This window comes from Carex rostrata, chromosome 16 (genome assembly GCF_964058835.1).
Source record: "Carex rostrata chromosome 16, lpCarRost1.2, whole genome shotgun sequence".
NCBI lineage: Eukaryota > Viridiplantae > Streptophyta > Magnoliopsida > Poales > Cyperaceae > Carex > Carex rostrata.
In genome coordinates, this window is record NC_135933.1 from 4,518,407 (window position 1) to 4,539,037 (window position 20,631).

At 33.6% G+C, this 20,631-nt stretch overlaps 2 protein-coding genes and 1 pseudogene across 3 annotated transcripts; 1 reads left to right on the plus strand and 2 right to left on the minus strand.

Annotated features, from left to right (window-relative positions):
* Window positions 1-274: 274 nt before the first annotated feature.
* On the minus strand, window positions 275-6,694 carry LOC144567391 (F-box protein At5g39250 pseudogene; annotated as a pseudogene). The gene is made up of 3 exons (XR_013515407.1): window positions 6,489-6,694; window positions 5,221-6,002; window positions 275-545 (listed from the first exon to the last, which is right to left on the minus strand). The product of XR_013515407.1 is annotated as an F-box protein At5g39250 pseudogene (transcript).
* Window positions 3,304-5,050, plus strand: LOC144567392 (two-component response regulator ORR5-like). The gene is made up of 3 exons (XM_078317517.1): window positions 3,304-3,902; window positions 4,410-4,613; window positions 4,690-5,050. Exons 2-3 carry the CDS (start codon window positions 4,419-4,421, stop codon window positions 4,858-4,860), a joined length of 366 nt encoding a protein of 121 aa, XP_078173643.1. The 5' UTR covers window positions 3,304-3,902; window positions 4,410-4,418; the 3' UTR covers window positions 4,861-5,050.
* Window positions 6,695-17,623: 10,929 nt separating the features above from the next.
* On the minus strand, window positions 17,624-20,329 carry BAG1 (BCL-2-associated athanogene 1). Its single transcript, XM_078317093.1, has 4 exons — window positions 19,613-20,329; window positions 18,869-19,125; window positions 18,278-18,424; window positions 17,624-18,187 (listed from the first exon to the last, which is right to left on the minus strand). Exons 1-4 carry the CDS (start codon window positions 19,863-19,865, stop codon window positions 17,843-17,845), a joined length of 1,002 nt encoding a protein of 333 aa, XP_078173219.1. The 5' UTR covers window positions 19,866-20,329; the 3' UTR covers window positions 17,624-17,842.
* Between the last annotated feature and the right edge of the window lie 302 nt (window positions 20,330-20,631).

Here is a 20,631-nt window from a genome sequence, read left to right on the forward strand (position 1 = left end):
TCTCAATTTCAGTATCAACAAGCAATCTTTTTTGTATGTTACTGAGCACCGCAGACTGAAGTATCTTGCATCTGAATTTCAGTATGAATAATAAATCTTTTAGTAGAATTACTACAACCAAAAGATAAAAACATAAAAATGATGTATTTTATTCGTTAACAAAAACAATTAAAGTGGAAAGCAAGTCTCAGGTTTGGACTTTATTCCACATAAGCCAAAATAATTAAATCAAATACTAATGAACTAGGGGCTTTCTGTTTCCACGTAACGGAGATGATTCAAAACACTGGATAAAATAAATTTCGAAACAGGAACAGCACTATTTTACAGATCCAACTGCACGCCAAACAAAATGCATTAACTACACCATGTATTTAAAAATAAACTGTTGCTTTCCCCACAGATTAGACCCATACCAAGTCAAGCCAATGTTACCAGTTTTGTTTCTTCTGTGAAAATTATTGTATGGTACACTACAAATGTCATGCATTCTGACTTCTAGTCCAAGACTCCATGTACAAAGCATCCACCTCTCTCAAAAGAAACTGCAAAAACACAAAAATGATTACAAACAAAAGTTAATATCGCTACCCCAAAATAACAAGAGAAAAAAATTTAAGAACTTGGCATACTATTTCAATAGAAAAGAATTGATGAGAATGCCTATTTTAATCTTTCAAAGAAAATATGAGGGTCAAATTATCCATATTCATTTCAGCAAAAAGAAATGAAGTATAAGGATAAAAGAATCTGTAAATGACAGGAGCGTCACAGAAAAGAGCAACCCTATAACAGCCTAAAACAGCTACATAACTACAGTAGACAATAGTTATAGAAACAATTAGGTGGTAGAGTGTCATTCCTGTATTGCTTAGTTATAGAAACAACTAGGTGGTAGAGTGTCATTCCTGTATTGCTTCTTTCAGAAAGAAAATAGGTTTAAATTAGTAAATGTATGTTCTGATCATAAAATTTGATATTACACAACAAATAATCCAGTTGTTTCTGATCGTGAATGTGATTTAAGGATAGAGGATGGTGAAGGTTATACGTAAACTTGAACAAAATTACAATTATCAAGTTCACTATTGACATCCAAGTTAAAATGGTACATCAAAAAGAAAATTCTCTATGGAAGTACAAAAGATTATAACGTAACAACTATAGTGACTATGTCATTACCCAAAACAGCAATTTAGTATGGACATATTACATTATATTAATCCATGGGATCTTACGAAAAAGTATATATTAGTCTACTCTCATAAAAATTATCGAATTAGCACTTTAGTTGACTGGATCTGTGTACCGCAGCGGATCTGAAATAAAAGGAGTCGGATAGATACAGATTTCCGCTCCGTTTACGGTTCACAAATTTTATCCGAATCCGTATTCCAGGAACTATTCTCCATATGGGGTAATTATCCAAATCCGGATCCGGAAATTATCTGATCCGTTTATCTGGCTCGGATTCGGATCGGATTATCCGGATCCGTTTTCAGCGCTAGTACTGGTACATATGTAAATAGAGGCATTGTACAGAAACTTCTTTTATTATATTAATGAAATAGTTGGTGAGACTTCTCACTGACCATCAGAAAAAATAGATTGGACCAGTTTGGTATGCTCTGGTGACCTTAACACTGACAATAGTAAGTTGATTTGAAAGTGCTAATGCTAGATGTCAACATAAAAGATGTACTGCGCAAACTAAAGATCTAAGAATCAATATATATCCACCAGACAATTGAACTTTGATGCAAAAATTAATCTTCCGTGGCAATTAACAGACACAATGTTTAGTTCAAATTAAACATAGCTGGTCATGCATGAGTGCATAACATTAATTTTCTTTAATAAATGCGCATGTCAATCAAATTATATGCATTCAAAGAACCAACATTTGTGCTAGCTACATAAAGAGGTAATAGATCAAACAAATGTGTAGCAGATTAAAGAAATCAATAATACTAATTAGGCAGCTTTAATATATAATGGGTACATTGTGTAATCATAAACCAGCTTCTACTGGGTATATAAAATGCTTGCATTAAGTATAGAACCAACACGTGGAAAGGATGCATTTCAGATAACTATGACGGAAGTAATATTGAAAGATATGCTACGTAAATGAAAGAATCTAAGAATTAAAATCTATCCGAGATATAGTCAAACTTTGGATGAAAAATAAAAATAAAAAAAATCCTTCTCGACAAAACAGGGGCGGATTCACTTGTAGTGAATGGGGGGTCAACTGACCCCCATTAATTTTCAAATTTTTCTGTATTTAATTATTTATATATGATTTTCTATATTAGTTTATTGTAAAATGTGAAGGAAAATGTAAAATTGACCCCCATACCTTGAAAGTCTGGCTCCCTGATTATATCCAACAACCATTTTTCTTTAGAAGTTCTTCAATAATGGTATAACAATTTATTTAGAAGCGCATCTCTAGAATAATCTAGCTAACTGAAAATTGTACCTATACTTAAATATGGTATGTAGCATAGTCACAAGATTCGCAAATAATTCGTTTTTTTGGTGATGCCGAACGGAACACCGAATTATTCGGTTGTCCAAACTTTGACCGAAAATTTTACGATTTTTTCCCGAATTTTACAAATTATTCGCGAATTTTTCCCATAACTTTTTTTTTCCTTTTTTTTGCTCTCTTGCAGGACTGAGATCTCTGGTCTGGATAATTCTGAATCATTCCTGAATTATTCCCGAATTATTCCCGAATCACGAATTTTTGACCTCGCCGAACCAAACCCGAATAATTAATTTGTCACTATGGTATGTAGTAGAGTAGGATTGACCCACAAACGAAGATGCAACAAAAGTAACATATTATAAACAAGAAATATATTTAAATACTGTAGCCAAACAATACTAGAAGCAACACATTATGTGTGAAAAAGTATATACTTGTAGAATAGAACATTTTCATGTATCTTTCACTTTGAACTCTCAACCATCCAACATAGCATTTGTATTTTTCCTTGTTCAAGAAAAATAGTCAGAATTTGTATGTACTGAAGAAGTTAATTTCTTTATGGATAGTTATATAAGGATTTTAGAATGATAAAACAAAAACTTTAATTTGCAAAATTGATAACCAACCTACATATACTATTTGATATCCATAAATAGTTAACAAGTAAATAAAATACAAGATAATTTCAACAAAAGAAGAAACTTGAAATTCATTTAAGGGACTAAATTATCCATATCAACATCACTTAGATAATCCATTTAAGGGACTAAATTATCCATATCAACATCATTGCCCTGCGTAACAATTATCCATATGGATATAGGATATATATATACGGTACAAATAATTTATTTATGGATATTATGGATTCGGAGATGGATTTCCCAAATAATATCCATTCCGTTTACACCACTATCTGGCTTATCTTAACACTGACAACAACATAATCTGTACGTATTAAGTGTGTATAATTATGCATGGAATAAATATGCATGACACAACCATGAGTAGAGAGCTATTAGAAAATTCAATACACAAATGAAAGAATCCAAGAATTAATATCTATCCAAGATAAAAATGAATTACGAATGCACATAATAATATTCTACAGATATAAATAGGAAAAATAACCAAGTTGGTATTGAATGTAGTTGGATTTGTATAACGCAAGCTTATTCGATAAATGTCCATATCTTTGCTTTCTCAAAAAAAAAAAAAAAAAGAGCATATCTTTGATTTTCTCAAACAAATGAGCATATCTTTGAATAACGTAACGCTTAATGCAAATTATCATTGCATTAAATTCAACAAGCGCTTTTCCTTCTATAAATAACCACACCCAGTGAGGGAAAGAGTCATCAAAGTCAAGAGCAGTTCAGACTTATCTCCAAACTTTCCTCAGGTCTTTGCCCTCTTCATTCCTTTTTATTTCTTTTAAACTCTACTTACAATTTTTGCTTTCTCTTATATTTAATTGACAACCTTCTCAACTGTAAATATATTCAGGGGAGGATCTACATGGAGTGAATGGGGGGTCAATTTTGACCCCCATCCATTTTCAAAATTTCTGTGCTTATACATGATTTGTATATAGTTTAGAGTAAAATGCTATGAAACTGTAAAATTGACCCCCATGCTCAGCATGAAAATTTTATATGATTGACCCACTGTGTGTGTTTGACTGTATCTTGAAAGTATAGCTCTGCCCCCTGTATGTTCTACATCTACAAGTGTTTTTGAAGGATGTGATAATATATATGTATCAATTCATTTTTATTTCAACATGATGACGAATAAACATACAATATATTAGTTTTGGGAAATACTATCTAGATGGATAAAGTCTTCCTCTATTTGACATAATTTTATTGAAATAGACATTAGGATGTTACAATTTGATTATTTGCAGGTAAGGACAATGGCAGACAGAATCACAGCCTTGTTAGTTGAATGCAGTGTGCTAGTGAGATGCTTGTACTATCAGATCCTGACAAATCTCAATTTTGAGGTTGTTTCAGTTCAGTATGCACATGAAGCACTGGAGCTTCTCCAAACAGACAATGACTTTGATTTCATTATCATTGATGCTGGAAGACCTGACATCAATGGAGAAGTACTTCTCCCTTCTGTGTTTGTTAATAAGCCTACTTTCTAATAGATTATAATTCGATTCACTTTTGTTCTAACAGGTCATCATGAGTTTGAAGGACTTGGCACCTCACATGAAAATCATTGTCAGCACTTTCAACATAGGCCTTGCTGATGGCCTCCTGGCTGCTGGAGCAGATGCATTCATCATCAAGCCTGCCCAACCTGAAGACATCGTGGACACTCTGATAGAGCTCGGCATTATTGGCTGAACCTAAGTAACTCTATATCCCATGTTCAATTGTCTTAAATTGCTATCTTTGTAATTGAACTGAGGATTGTTATGTGAGTGTCTCAGCCTCCATTTCAGTAATGAAGAATAATTAATAATGTGTATTGTGTGGTTATTTGAGTTTGAATATTAGCTTGTCTTTTCATAATTATTGAAAGTTTCAAGGTCGTGATACTAGTTTAAAATAGGAACTCAACCTCCTCAAGTGTTGATAATATTAAGACTAAATTCTAGTACTGTTGAATACCTAATAACAACATGTTGATAATAAATGACTGAAGATTATCCAATATATAAGAAATAAGTATTATTTAAAAGTGACATAAATCAAACCACTTACTTGTTACGCCCCCGCTTTATTTCCAATCAAGCATGTCCAAGAGCCACAGAAACTCAACCTCTGTGGTTGCCGCATCACAAAAATCGATCTCAACCCCAAAAACCTCCAAAATTGCATGGCCCCCACCCGCCTGAAACAGCAACGACACCCACACCCTTATGTCAGATATGAATGGACGCCTCGGTGAAAACCTCAGATACTCATATGCCAATGCCCTTGATGCGGTGACATCCACGTAATCAAATATAGCTCTACTTGCAACACAAGCCATTTTGTTTGTATCCCTTCTGCTAACCAGAATGGACACAGTCGCTGTGTTCCCATATGCTATCGCCACACTAGGGTTCACCGGCATCATCATCTTACAATCCGGGCTGTCCAAATGGGTTCTAAGACTCTCCGCAATGCCATCTGGGACATTGGCCAAACCGGCACGAAGCACAGATCCCGAGGCGGCAGATGAGAGGAGAATTTTCTTTTCTTCAGTCCAAACATCAACGTAAAAGACCAGGTCTTCAAAGGAGAGACTAGGGAGGGGGAGAGGTTGCTGACGTGGCGGGGGTGGTTGGGAGAAAGTAGCGAAGAGACGGTGGTAGCTGGTGCCTGGAGGGGCATTTTTTGAAACTGAGGGCCACTTCCGGGTACAGATACATTTCCAGAAATAGTCATCTTTTACAACGTCTCTCCACTGACGGCACACGAGCATGCATGAAATAAGGTCTTTTCCATCTAGAAGGGGAAATACATCTTTGAGGGCTTCACCATGGAACCAGTTCTCCATTCTATTCAGAATTTTATTGGCAAAAAATCAATATTAGCAAATCTATGAAATTGCATTTCACATGGATATGGCAGTTTTGATTAACCCCGCAGTTTTGATTAAACACAAAGCAATACCAAAGCAATTTTATAGCTTCAGTCTCCAAATGTTCGAATTATGCATTTTTTTTCTATGAATTGAAACTTAAGAGGAACTAAAGTCCTAACAATTAATACCGAAAATGACTCCTGATGATCAGAAAAACGGACAAATATTACTAGATTACTGAAACATACAATCATCTATCCAATAATTCCGCTTCATTTTCTTTAATTTTCTCTATGAAGAACAAATCCTTATAAAGAATTTAATCCAAAAAATAATATTTATAAAGAAAACACCAATTTGCATTTTTTTTTTTTAATTTGATCTTGCACCCCAGAAGCGCCAGAGTAACCGACTATCCGGTCAAAACAGGGAGAGAGAGAGAGAGAGAGAGAGAGGGTACCTGAGCTTCCGGGAGGAGTAAAGAGAACCTCCGATCTGATTTCCTCAATTTTTAGGTCGTTACGGCACCTTCGGTGTAGGTGGGAGAGAGAGAGAGAGAGAGAGAGAGCAGAGGATATTTCGAGAGATTGGGAATTTGGGATACGGATCGATCGAGAAACGACGGGTGAGAGGCTGAGAGCCCCACAGAGGTCGAGATCGTAGTGAAACTGGAATCGGGTCGGGCCAAATTTCACAAGAAAAAAAAATATTACCCATCGCGGGATTGCGGGTCGAAGTATCCAACCAACAAACAGTACAGGAATTTCCCCAGCTGCCTCTGAGGTCCAATTGAAAATACCTGGGGGTGATACGGGATTCGCGAAAACTAGGTTCTAACGGTGGCTCGGGCACAACGTTTGGTTCAGGACGAACAGCGGTAAATATTGGGTGCAATATCGCTTGCAGGCTTGCAGCCCCAGAAGCAACACAAGTACAGAACCGTTCGTTTTTAATCTGACACGAAAAAGTGGATCGGTCTCGTTGAACGGTTGGATTGTCAAATACATTCACTGTCTAAAGGTCCGTGGCAAATTAGATCGTTTTCCGCTTGTGGTTCTCTTTTAATAGAAAATAAAATTCTCATATTTCTTTGACGTCTCTTTCGTTTTTAGGTTCTTGTAATTTTCCTGAAAATATAGTAATGTAAAAAAGACGATAATTCTGCTGAAAATGTTCGCATAATTGATGAAATGATATGTCAAATGCAAAAATATAGTTGTAAAGTTTAAAATATTGTTCTTATCACCCTGCAATGTCAAAACTAATTTGAATCTAGCTGAAAAAAGTTATAATTACTATTTTTATGATCCTACAATTCAATTATGATTAGAATATGTGATTCTATACTGTTAGCTTTGTCTCATGATTGTTTAAATTCGTGCATAATTTTTTTTGTTTATATATTTAGGCTTCTAATTTGATGAAAGGATACTAAAACTCATAAAATATCAGCTTTTGATGTTTTCCAACATCAAAAATTTTAATTTGTCAGGATTTTGCCACTCGTGTGTTACATTTTATTGTACAAGTTTCAATTTTGTGATGAAATAAAAATATGCTGGAATTACAAACTAAATCCTAGCAAAAATAAAGCATGAGTGCAGAAAGCTCTGTATTTTTGAAATTATTCTCCATATATAGTTTTTCGCTGAAAAAAAAAAACGATAGGATTAAATTATACTCATTGCTCTTGAAAAAATGCATTTATCATTTACTCGTGCTAGCTATATCTCAAGTGGACCGAAACGTAATTTTCAATGCCCAACCGACACTAATTTTATATGGCAGATTATAATTGAAATCTGCTTCATATAAAGAATGTATATTGCAGATAAAAGTGTTATTAAAGTACAACATATCAACAATACGATTTTTTTTTGTTTTGCATCAAATAATGATCCATATGCATATGATTAAAATGTAAAGTGCTCTAAGTTTAATTATTAACTTTGTGTGACCATTATTTTCGTTTTCAATATATATTGCACAATAAACATTATGTTTCATATGCAAGAATGGATATATTAGTTTATCACCGATTGAACATTTCAGTCATCTTTTTTTTCTCTACCTACATTATGTTTCCTCCTTTTTTAAAGATGGAGAACACTTTGAAATAAGACTCTCGTATATGTTAAATAGTACATTTTTTTTTTTTGCTTGTGCAGAGAGAAAATCCAAATATAATTCAAAGGTTAGAAACATTTTATAATGTAACCCATTTGTCCTGAAACTAAATGAAATAGCTAATCTCACCACTAGTTTTAAATATATTTAACTTAATTTTGAGAGAGGGTACATTAAAGGAATTTATTCTTATACTATTCTCGTTTTTAGTTTCAAGCACTAAATGCATTGTCGTAATTTATTCGTCTAAATTGAGTGTAAATCATTGATTTATTCCTGATGAGAAGTAGGGCTATCAAAAAAGCTCGTGGCTTGCCTCTAGCTCGCTCGCTAACAGCTCGCTCGATAGTGGACCGAGCTGTTAACGAGCCAGCTCGGCTTAGGCTCGAGCCAAAATAAACAAGCTGAGCCAAAAGTCAGCTCAAACCGAGCCAGCTCGGTCCATAACCAGCTCGGCCCATTAGCTGATTTTTGTGTTGATTTATATGTTGTATGAATTTAATTGTATGAATTGGCTTGGTTGTTGCATGAATTTATAATATTTAGTGAGTTGTTGCATGTATTTATAATATTTAGTGGACTTGGCTGTTGCATGTATGAATGAGTTTTCTTATTTTATATTTTTGAATTTGTATAATAGCAGTCCAATAAAGTCCAGTGAGCCAGCTCGCCAGCTCGTGAGCTAGTTCGAGCTGGCTTGTCACAAGCTGAGCCAGCTCATTTACAGCCCTATTGAGAAGTATGCAATGCTGAATTTTAAAAGTTATGTAGCTTATTAACGTAGAGATTGAGTATACATATTTTATTGTAATGGTTTGAAACACACAAACGAAACTTTTGGATGCAAGCTGATGGTTTCAAAATTATGCTTTTGCAAAATTGATAAAATGACGTATCTTTGTTAAATATTAATGTCCTTATAAGGATAAGCATATTTGATTGTGTCACATGATTTAATTTATATCTAAAGAATACCAGTAATTTTTTTTTTTTTTTTGAGTAAAGATTACATGTCAAGCCACTCAACTATTTAATATTTACAAAAGATTGTCTCTAACTCCCTTCCGAATTTCAAACCTACAATCTCCCACACGGAGAACATTCCCTTTGCCATTAGACTAAAGATTGGTTCTAAAGAATGCAAGTAAGTTTGATAAATGTCCCAATTAACAATATCTTGTTGTTTACCACATATTTTTAGTAGATATGTTATCTGATTATCGAGAATAAGTTTGGGGTTTAAAAGTGATCTAAATTAATGTTCTCTTCTTAAGATGGAAGGTCAAGAACATTATTTTTTGCCCACCACCTTGACAATTTTGTGTCATAATATTCGAACTTGGAAGTGACAATTAAGATGAGCTAATTTAATAAATTGGCCCTAACACTGCTCGAAATGCAGGGGATGGTATTCGGGCATGCATGTCAACACCGGTACCAGTGTTGGTCGATCTGATGGTTCATTGGACAGGTTTGAAAATGGGGGGGCCGCATACATTCTTCAATCAAAAGGAATTTTGATGAGGTACGAATTTGTGTCTTTTGTTGGTGCCGTGTCTCCTTTTCACATGGAAGTAGCTGCTCTGTTAATGGTTTTAGAGGTTGTATCGAAGTTTTGCATTACCAATTGCGTCTTTTATTCGGATTCACTGTTACTGCTACAAATGGTTAATCCAAGAGGAGCTGTTAATAACCTTCAAGCTAAAGATGCATTATTCAGAACTTGTCCGTATCTCTAATCTTCTAAAGATGCATCAGGGATATTGTTGTTCGTATATACCAAGAGAAGAGAATGAAAAAAACCCACATATTGGCCAATCTAGCATGATCAGGTGCTATACACTTTGTAATGTTGTAATAAATCCACCGAATAATGAAATGCCTAAGGCCCTTTTCAACCAAAAGAAAAGACACTGTTTTTGTACCATAATATTTTTGCTTGAAAGTGTGATGCTTGCTTTATGGAAGTAAATGAAACTCTGAATAATACGATGAAGCCAAAAATTTATTCAGAAAGAAAAACATGATTTAAAGATTGCGAAGATTATTTTGATGTGAAAAAATTGTTGCATATAAAGATGAGAGAACTTAATAATGATTGAATCTGTCACTATATGTGAAGGTAAAAGTATTTTTTTTGCCGAAGGTATCTTCGCTCTGTCACTATATGTGAAGGTAAAAGTATTTTTTTGCTGACAGTATCTTCGCTCACAAATAGCATGTTTATGTCGGTGTACTCTCGAAAATAGTCACTTTGTTACCCTCGCGGATAGATGATAGTGGTCAATTTTTATAGTTAACATTTTGTGATGCGATAATGATTGAAATCAGAACTTGGAACCCTTTCTTTTCGGCTCAATAAAATTCTCTCTGTCCTTGAGACAATTTCTTTTTTACAACAGTTATAATTTATACTGTGCTTTAGATATATTTTTCCAAATACAAAAATAAGTCATTTATAATTAATTGGATGATTTCTTTACTCAATTAAAACCATTTGGACAGAAACAAATTCTTCTTAAATGAACAATACATCGATCCGTTAGTTTTTACCATGAACAAATTCTTCTTTTGATATATATAAATGTATTATTTTTACCATGCATGAAGATATTTTTCCGGAATTAAAGAAAACTAAAGTGCATCTTAAAGCATAAATATTAACACTAGCAGAAAGATTAGGTTTTTGAAGCATACAGATTACATCTTTAATCCTTGAATATATATATATATATATATATATATATATATATATATATAGAGGTGGGCTACGGTGAGTTGCGAAGTAAAACGCGTTTCTACTTCACGCCGTATTTTTATTTTGAAAGTCCAAATGACCGATCCGAACCGTTAGATGTTTAATCCATATTGAAATGTGCTTGGAGACCAAATTTTACATTTTTTGGAATTTTTTTGCTATTTATTAAGCATTTTTTAAAATTGCTGTTTTGCTGTGAACAGTAAAAAACAGTAAAATTTTCTGGACCATCAGATCATTAACTTTCAAAATTGCTTAATAAATAGTAAAAAAATTCCAAAAAATGTAAAATTTGGTCTCCAAGCACATTTCAATATGGAGAACAAGATGAACGGTTCGGATCGACGTTTTGAACTTTAAAATCACAAAATATGAGCGTGAAGTAAAATAGTCGCTTTACTTCGCAACTCACCGTAGCCTAGCTCTATATATATATATTTGCGTTTGTGCAAATGCATAATTCATTACCAAGATTGTTCAATTTGAGTGTCTTCTAAAGAGTGAGAATTAAATAAATGAGACTCATAAAGATATAATTATTATTTTTATTCTTTTTCCCAACAAAAAATAACAAAACCTTTAGATTTGCAACAACTGCACTTGTAGGGCTCCAATATGGGTACCTGTCCCTCTTTCATCCAGCAACAGTGCATGATATGCAGCCTCCCAAATCCAGCTAATAACAGTTGAACCAAACCGGACCATGCATTTGGCTCACAAAAGACAAGTTAATTGCCTCTTGCCTAGCTAGCCTTGCTCCTTTCATTTGTATCACAAGCTCACTAGGAACAATCAGTGTTGGGTCCCCATGACCTAAAAGATTTGAGCATATAGTTGATTTAACTTCCAAGTCGTACGTATGATCCAATTGAATTTGAGAAATAATTTGGTAATTATTCTAAGATATGTCTATATCATAAAGTGATTGAGCAACATGCCCCTCCAATTATTCAACTATATAATTAGGTGCTGTTAACATAGGTGGAACTCAGCAAAAACACTAATGTGATATGAAATTTTTAAATATAATAGAATCTTACAATTATTTTGGGTTACATGCATACTATTTTGTATTTAAGAAAATCACAAAAAATAGAACATTTCTTTTTAGTGAGAGGAAAAGGGCAAATGATCTTTCCTATCATAAATTTGCTTCGTTCCTGAAAATTTATCAACATTTTCAGAAAATAAATTTTAGTTTTTTTTTTCCAATGAAAATAATATTAAAATTATTTTTAACAAAAGTTGATCCAAGAAGTATATTTAATTACAAATAAAAAATATTCTAATTCTTCAAAAGAGAAAATTTTAAGCAGATTTCATCACTCAAACAAACTTCGTTGCGTTGGATCAATAAAGGGAGCAAGAACAAAAAGATAAAATAAAATATAAAAGAACAATCAGAGAAAACAGAGGACTCGCTAATATGATTGGGGAACAAGGGACCACCAGTCCTGGATTGAAATTACACAGGCAGATTACTTTAAGGGTCTGTTCAGACGAATCACTGTTCACGTGGAAAAAAAAAATTCAGTTCAACTGAATTTTTTTTTCCACGTGAACAGTGTTTTTCAGTTCAATTCCCGTATCCATGCTCATTCCCATTTGTCGGCCGAACAGGGCCTAATATTTTTAAGTTACAAAAACCATTTATTATATTCTTTGATAAATAGATTAAATTAAACCATTGATTCGATCCACCGAAGACAAGATAATGGGACCCACCTAGTGATTCAATCCCATGATTTTCACAATTTATCACACAAAAACAACACAATGTAAAAAATTAATGAGATCTAACTAACGAGAGGAGAGGAGAGGGTCTAATAGTTTTCAGTATGTGACAAATACACATTGCAGCTTACATAAACAACTGAGATCGAATTATTGATTAGATCCAAACAAAAATACTCTGATAAAACAGAATCATTAGCTCAGTTTCATCTATGAGATCAAAAAAAATAATCAACCTTGTTTCTTATGATTTAATTTTATAATTCTAGAAATAAAAAAGTTAGACATACGAATTACGCCTGTGGTATTGGGGAACGCCACGTAGGCCTCTTCTCTTTTCTGTTCAATTTTCTGAATTCGTATCCTCTGAGATATCTCAAGCTTTGCGTGACTTTATGGAAAATTCCAACTGTTTAAATACGTTCTGCACGAATCTCAAAGCACACATAATACTGACCCCCTACATTATTCCCGAATAGGCACCGGACACGTCGGTCACGCAAAAGTTGAGATATCTCAGAGGAAACGCACTCCAATTTTCTCGACTAATATTTTGGGATTTATTGTGTCCCAGAATCTGCAAATGATGTTGTGACATGTTAAAAAGGAGGTTTGCACAGTTAAGGCCGTGATTTTTATAAAAAAATATCAAATTTACTCTCCAAATCAAAAAAAAAAAAAAAAATCGAAACTACACTAACCACCTCACAATTGGACGGTTTTTTTTTTATTACAGATTTTTTTTAACAAATCTTTAGCAGACTACCCTACAGTGGGGCAGTCTGCTATATTTTTTTTATTACAGAAGTATGCTATAAAAATTTTACTTTTTAGATATGTTTAGTGTGTATATAATGAATATATTAAACTAACCAATTTGAAACATTTCAATGTATTAAAGATACAGCAATTAACGAACACTGAGAAAAATACAAGAAAAAATAATATAACTGAACACTAAATGAACATTACAGTCAACCACAATAAAGCGGAGAGTTGGAACCCGCATCATAGTTTCTAACTGTTACAACATTAATTATCTACTTAATTATAATATAAAATACATAAAAATATAAGATTGGCCACACTTTATGCCCTTCTATCTATCCATATGCATATAGAGATCTTAAGGGCCTGTTCGGCCGACAAATGGGAATGGACATGGGCACGGGAATTGAACTGAAAAACACTGTTCCCGTGGGAAAAAAAAAATCAGTTCAACTGAATTTTTTTTTCCCACGTGAACAGTGATTTGTCCGAACAGGCCCTAAATGAAAAGATAGAAAGAAATAAAATTGGCCTTAAAGAGGTACATGCACATCCCTCCAATACATTACATTTTCCTACTATGTAAGTACTCAACGAGCTGATTTACCTCGTTAACAATAAAAAAAAAATAATTACCTGGATTCATGCAAAGTTTACTTGACATACCTTATTGGATCCAACAGAGATCCAACTGTAATTCTATACACACTAAACATATCTAAAAAAACATTATAACAAACCACCCCACTGTGAAGCAGTCTGCTAAACATCTGGAAAAAAAAAATTACAGCAAACATCTAAAATTTTTTATAGCAAACACATGTAAAAAATGACAAGAGGTCAGGCATATATATTTTATAGCAAACACATGTAAAACAAAAATTCTACGCATCTTATCTTTTTTAAGCATTTTCAAATTATCGAATACGAAAAATATTATATTTATATAATTATCTACTACAGTTGAAAGAGGTCAGGCATATATATTTTATTATTTTTTTACATTTGCAATTCACAAGAGATATCATTTTACTAAAGTACTGTATGGCATATATATCAAAGTAACATTAAGCTATTCCTAGTTTCTATGTCCTTGTCGATTGCAACAAAAGACAAATTTAAACAAACAAACTAATAAACGAATAAATTTATAGATAAATGGTACAAATACACATGGTTGATGAGTTCAATTAACTGGTAATTTAAATTGTGAGGTACAATATCTTTATCAATTCTATAGAAAGCCAGTTGTCTTGTCTTCCAGAGAGACCTTAGGTTACACTTCACTTCAAGAGGACAATTCTTTGATATAGTTTTTATGATTTTGATCTGTCACCTGCACATGTGCAAAACATATTCTTTTTTCCAATTTGGATGATTGGCATTTGGTCAGAAATATACATTTTTTTTTCCTCACACCATTTATTGCTGCATTCAAAATTTCAAATTATAAAAGACTGGAATTAAATTCTTTGATCAGGAGGTTGAAGCTCCCGGATAACTAATAAGCAAATATTATTTTATTTTCAGAATACTTGGTTATTGTATTTTTCTTGGTAAAACATTATTTGATTATTGACCAATTTGGAATGTAACTAATGGAATTTTTTTTTCCTTCAGTGAATCTCATTTTTAAACTTGATCACTTCATATTTTGGATAATTTACCAATTGGCTTTCGAAAATTGGCTTGATCGCTCACATAACGAAAAAATAATAATTTTTTTCTTCATATTTGCACCAAACACAAATTTCTTGCCTTTTAGTTTATAAATTAATTGAAGCTTAATTTTAATTACTTCTTTTCATACACATTGGTATGATAATTCCAAAACTCACTTACAATTACTCTAAATCTTAATTTTCTTCGATCAAATATAATTTAGAATAATTATACTAATCCCCCCACCCCTGTCCCCCCATTTATCTCCGCACTCTCTCTCTCCAAATTAACTTCCTTAATTGCATTTTATCCCCTCATTAATTCCGCTAAGAATTTCTATTTATCCCCGCATTAATTACTGTGAATTAATAACAATCCCCGCATTAATTATACTGTCCTTTTATTAACAATCCCCGCATTAATTATACTGTCATCTAATAACAATCCCCGCATTAATTATACTTTCCTTTAATAACAATCACTGCTAACAATTATTTATCTGTTTATTGATGTTCAAGAAAGTATTTATCATTGTTCTGACAAGTATTTATCCTTATATCTGAGAAGTATTTATCATTGTCTCTGACATATTAATACTTTGATTTGATTAAACATTACTTATTGACAAGTTCAAGAACAAAGTTCAAGAAAGTATTTATCATTGTTCTGACAAGTATTTATCATTATATCTTAGAAGTATTTATCATTGTCACAGACATTTTACTGTAAGTTACAATTATGTCTGAGAAGTATTTATCCATGTAACATAAAATATTTATCATTATGCCTGAAAAGTATTTATTATTGATGTTTTACTGAAAGTTACAATTATGTCTGAGAAGTTTTTATCCATGTAACATAAAGTATTTATCCATGTAACATAAAATATTTATCATTGGGTGAGAGGATTGTTTATTTAATGGTCCCTAGTTGTGTGGAGACAATCCAAAAAAATAAAGAAATTTTGTGCGGGGATAACTGATAAGTATTTATGAGATGATTGTTTATTTAATGGTCCCCAGTTGTGCGGGGACAATTCAAAAAAAAAAGAAATTTTGTGCGGGGATAATTGATGGATTGATTTGTTCAGTCATAAATAGAGATCATTGCATAGGGATTAATACTTTGCAAATCCAAAATAAATACTTTGATGCTTCAAGTTAAATACTAACAGTTTCTGCGGAGTATTAATGATTGAGCGGTCCCCCATGACTTTTTTGGCAGTTAGTGCAGAATTTTTTGCGGGGATAGACCTGCGGAGATTGTTAACATCATCCTATAATTTATATGAGTAACCTAACCTAGCTAGTAGGAAATATAAATGAATCTTTAAGCTTAATAACCTTACAAGAAAAGCACAAGGTGACAAGACAAAGAAAGCATAATTAATTATATATAATTGTTAGTTGAGAATAAAAGGCCAACTAGCTAATAAGAGTATTACACGTGGCACAAAATTCCCTTCCAATGAAAGCATGCACATACCACATACCACATACTATTTCTATAAATAAATAAACAAATTATTTATACCTGCTATAATTATAATACTGTTACCAGCATAAAAATATACATAAAAAGCATCCTCACTCTTTCATGTTTAACATGGCATGAAGCTTCTGAGGTCCACTGTGCAAATCATTGGCATCCACTGGCAGTGCCAGCTGGCCATCTTTGCATGTTGCTGTACCAGGTTTTCTGTGTATATCATCTCTGTGCCTTTTGTGCTAACAAATCATTCAAGTCAATTCAAAGACCTTGATTTCAACATAAAGATCTTTTAATAATTGAACATTCAAATGAGATTTTCTTTTCCTTATTTGTATTGAACAGATTGAAATTGCTAAAATATGTACGAAAGAGATTTCATGTAAAAATAATTCTTCTAATTGACATACAAAAATAAAATTCAACGAAAAATACCCATAGAGATAGAATATAAATTACATAATAAAAAAGGGCATAGAAGAACAGGAGACCGTTTTCCTAACCCCACTAATCAAAGAAGAAAAGCATCTTAGGTTTCTGTAGACAACCAATAGAAAGATCCCTCTAAACTCAAAGATTTATTATTTATTTATCAAGATAAAAGAAAATGATTAGCCTATAATACCTCCAACAAGAACTGTTATGCTTGAGTGATTGACCTCCAAAGTCCCACTACCTACCCTTCATCTCATCTCCATTATTAATAAAACTGGAGGTATCCATTTTATTTAAAGCGTTTGTGTTGATGTAAATTTGTAACCAGCTGTTGTCAAAAACTTTTTCTAAAGAACCTTTAAAAGTTGTCAGGCACACCATTATAGAAGCTGCACTTAATAAAATCCAGAAACAAGTTATGTCCCAGTTATGTTTGGCATCAAACCCACAGCCGGGACAGCTATTATAGCACATTTTCAAAAGCAAAAAGACCAACCAATTCCATTAGTCATCAAAGCCCTTTTAACCTTTCAGAAACTTTGGTAAAATGCATGTCCACCTTGTATGACCATCTATTATATTTTCCAACAAATTCTATATAGCAATGATGGTAACATATCATAGGACCACTTATTTCTTCACCATTTCATCTTAATGAAGAAAAGAACAGTAACTGAATACACACGCATACACATCCATCAAAGTTTGTAATATACACCCCCAGAATAAAACCAAAAATAAAATAGAAAAAAAGAAAGAAAGAAAGATGGAACAAAAAGAACCAACCAATCCCCATCAACTCCATTTTAACTTTTTTTTTTTCTTTTTCTTTTCATTTTCCCCTAGAATAACTCCCAATCAAATCTTGGTGCCACTGGTACAGCAGTATGAGAGGTGGTAGAGGAAGCCATGGTAGTAGTAATGGTAGAAGAGGAAGTAGAAGGCAACGAAGAAAGAAGATCAAATGGTTCCCAATTTGTGGTTACCGCTGTTGCGGGTTGGAATTCACGCCGCTGCTGTTGCGCACGCACCTGTGGGGAATGCGCGTGTGGGGATTGTGCTTGTGGTGAATACACTGGTGGTGATTGGGGTAGCGGCGGTTTTGGTGCACGATCATTTGCTCTAGGAGTTGCATTCTTAAGTCTTACCGCATCGAGCCGTTCCACATATTTCTGTATTCTCTTCTCCTACAAAATCAAAATCAACACAAATAAATAAATCTATATATAGAACAACCAAACTGAAATATATGTATACCAACCAAACAGAATAGGTACCTGAATTTTCTTTTGTTCCTTGACATCTCCATCAACTGCAATTGCATCCAATTTGATTAATTCATTCATCAAAGTTTCAGTAAGAGTAACTACATCCGCCCCCACCACATTCCCTCCTTTATTCACTATGTTCTCGAGTGCCGTCACCTACACAAAAACATACCATGAGAACAAATTATTCAATGTAATTATCTTACAGCTAATGCTATATTTTTTGTATATGAAAGAACTCTTGTTCAGAAATGATTACTTGGGAACTAAGCAAAAACCAAAAATGGACATCTCAGTTTCCATTTATGTTTAGATTGTTTTATGGAATCGACATGCAATGATTGTATGAAACTAAAATAATTAGTGCCATCTCACTCTAGAGAAAAAAGTAGGAATTAGTTGTTCGGGAAGGCTTATGTTGCTTAAATAGAAGATATTTCACTTTAATTTGTTCAGAATAGAAGCAAAGATATACCTTAAAACACATCTTCCTACCAATTATATTCCTACCTAATTCCACAACCAAAATTTTCACCAATCATACAAACAAGACAGTTAATCCTCAGAAAGAAGAAATTAAGAACTCATTTACAAATGTACCTTGGTGGCAAGTTTATCAACATCTAGGCTAATTCTTGAAATCGACTTGGCTGCCTTTTCTAATTTATCGGTACGACGCTGTTCGATGAGTCGTTTCGCCTTAGCAGTGGGGTCCTCTAACAAAACCATTTTTGACCGGTCTTTTACGCCCGATATATCCAAGAATGCTTTTGAATCCCTCTCTTTATCTTTGAAAACCAATTTCTGATCCTCTGGGTGTAGTCCGGTTTTTTCAGAGAGCATCTTCTTTAATTCACCTGTATTAAATTTAGATTGACTGGATTAATTTATTTGAATCTAGTTTTGACAATTTATCGGAGTTTGATCTTCCAAAAATTTGTTTCTTTTTAAATTCCATATGATTCAGTGTTACATGTCGAATCTCTAGATGCAATAAATTTGAGGATTTGAAAAACTGTGCTGAGTGCTGACAAAGCAGGTTATTATAAAATGCATCCACAATTCCACACAACTATATAAAAATACTATTTCCTCTTCCATCCTTTATAACAATACCAATTAACATATTGGCAAATTTTTATATTTGGAAAATTGAAATAGGAAAGAGGTCGGACAAAAATTCATGAATTATATTACCAACACTCCTCAATTCAGGCAATTTGACTTAATTTTACCCCAATCAAAAATCCAAGCCAAAAAAGTTCAAATCTTTTTCACCAAAAAGAACACTTTCAAAACTACCACAATGTAACTAATCTAATCAAAATCTGAGACAAGTCTTACCAAAGGAGGCCTGAGAGCTGATGTAAACCTCATGGTAGCCACCGGCATATTTAACCTTGACACGAATCGCCGGAACAGGCGCTCCGGCCGGTGCGTCTGAATCCGGGGTCCGCTTCTGTACCAGCATACCACCAGGCCGTACCTCCCATACCTCCTTCTCTGTGGCGCCGGCACGTGGAGAAGACTCCTTCATTGGCGAGAACTTCTCACCATTAATCGGCGACATCGTGTTGTTTACCTTTGTTCGCATCATCTCTCTTATATCATAACTCTTTTACAATCCTCTGTTTGTCCTCCGACAAAGTCCCCTCTGAACTGAAAGACTCGAGCTTTTCTGCAAAAATGGGGTGTGCTGGAGCCGTCTACTTTCTGCTTTGGAGAGAGAGAGAGAGAGAGAGAGAGAGAGAGATACAACTCAGGGACAGAGAAGCAGAATATATTTATATCGAAGAAACAAAAGGGCGTCCCCTCCAAAAGCAACTAATGGATGGTGTAGAGAGAAAATAAATACAAAAGAAGGGAATAGAAACAAGGATGTAATACAAGTATTTGTTACGTGACAAATGTATTAATTAATGAATTGATGGGGAGAGAAGAAATGGAGGGGGGGCTTTCGCAGTTCGCTCTCACGGTCTCACCTCGTTCTGACGCTCAAACTAAAATGAAAGCGGCGTAGTGAGAGGGGAGTGGGGCAAAGAAAGAAATGGAGGTGTCGTGGGGTAAAGTGAAAGGAGATGTTTTACCCAACTTAAAACGATCTCTCCAGTAAAACAGTCTCTTATCTTTAATTAAGGAATTATTGCCAGGATGGACCTAGATTAGAAGTCAGATCCAGTACAGTACCGGACCGTGTGGAATGTCATCTGACTGTCCGTTTTAACATTTAATTGACACAAGAATTTTAAAACGAACCCTCTCATATTTTAAATAGGTTTCGAATTTCTTTTTCTTTTTTTTGCTTGATGATAGGTTTCGAAATTACTTAGTTTATTTTATAAAAGTAATTTAAAGAAGATTTA

Excerpts from the sequence above, each read along its gene's own strand:
- BAG1 (XM_078317093.1), bottom strand. The coding sequence starts at position 19,865 with ATGATGCGAACAAAGGTAAACAACACGATGTCGCCGATTAATGGTGAG. Across the intron at positions 19,126-19,612 it reads CAGCTCTCAGGCCTCCTTTG|GTGAATTAAAGAAGATGCTC; the intron begins GTAAGACTTGTC and ends AATTTAATACAG. Across the intron at positions 18,425-18,868 it reads TTGATAAACTTGCCACCAAG|GTGACGGCACTCGAGAACAT; the intron begins GTACATTTGTAA and ends GTTTTTGTGTAG.
- LOC144567392 (XM_078317517.1), top strand. The coding sequence starts at position 4,419 with ATGGCAGACAGAATCACAGCCTTGTTAGTTGAATGCAGTGTGCTAGTG. Across the intron at positions 4,614-4,689 it reads GACCTGACATCAATGGAGAA|GTCATCATGAGTTTGAAGGA; the intron begins GTACTTCTCCCT and ends TTGTTCTAACAG.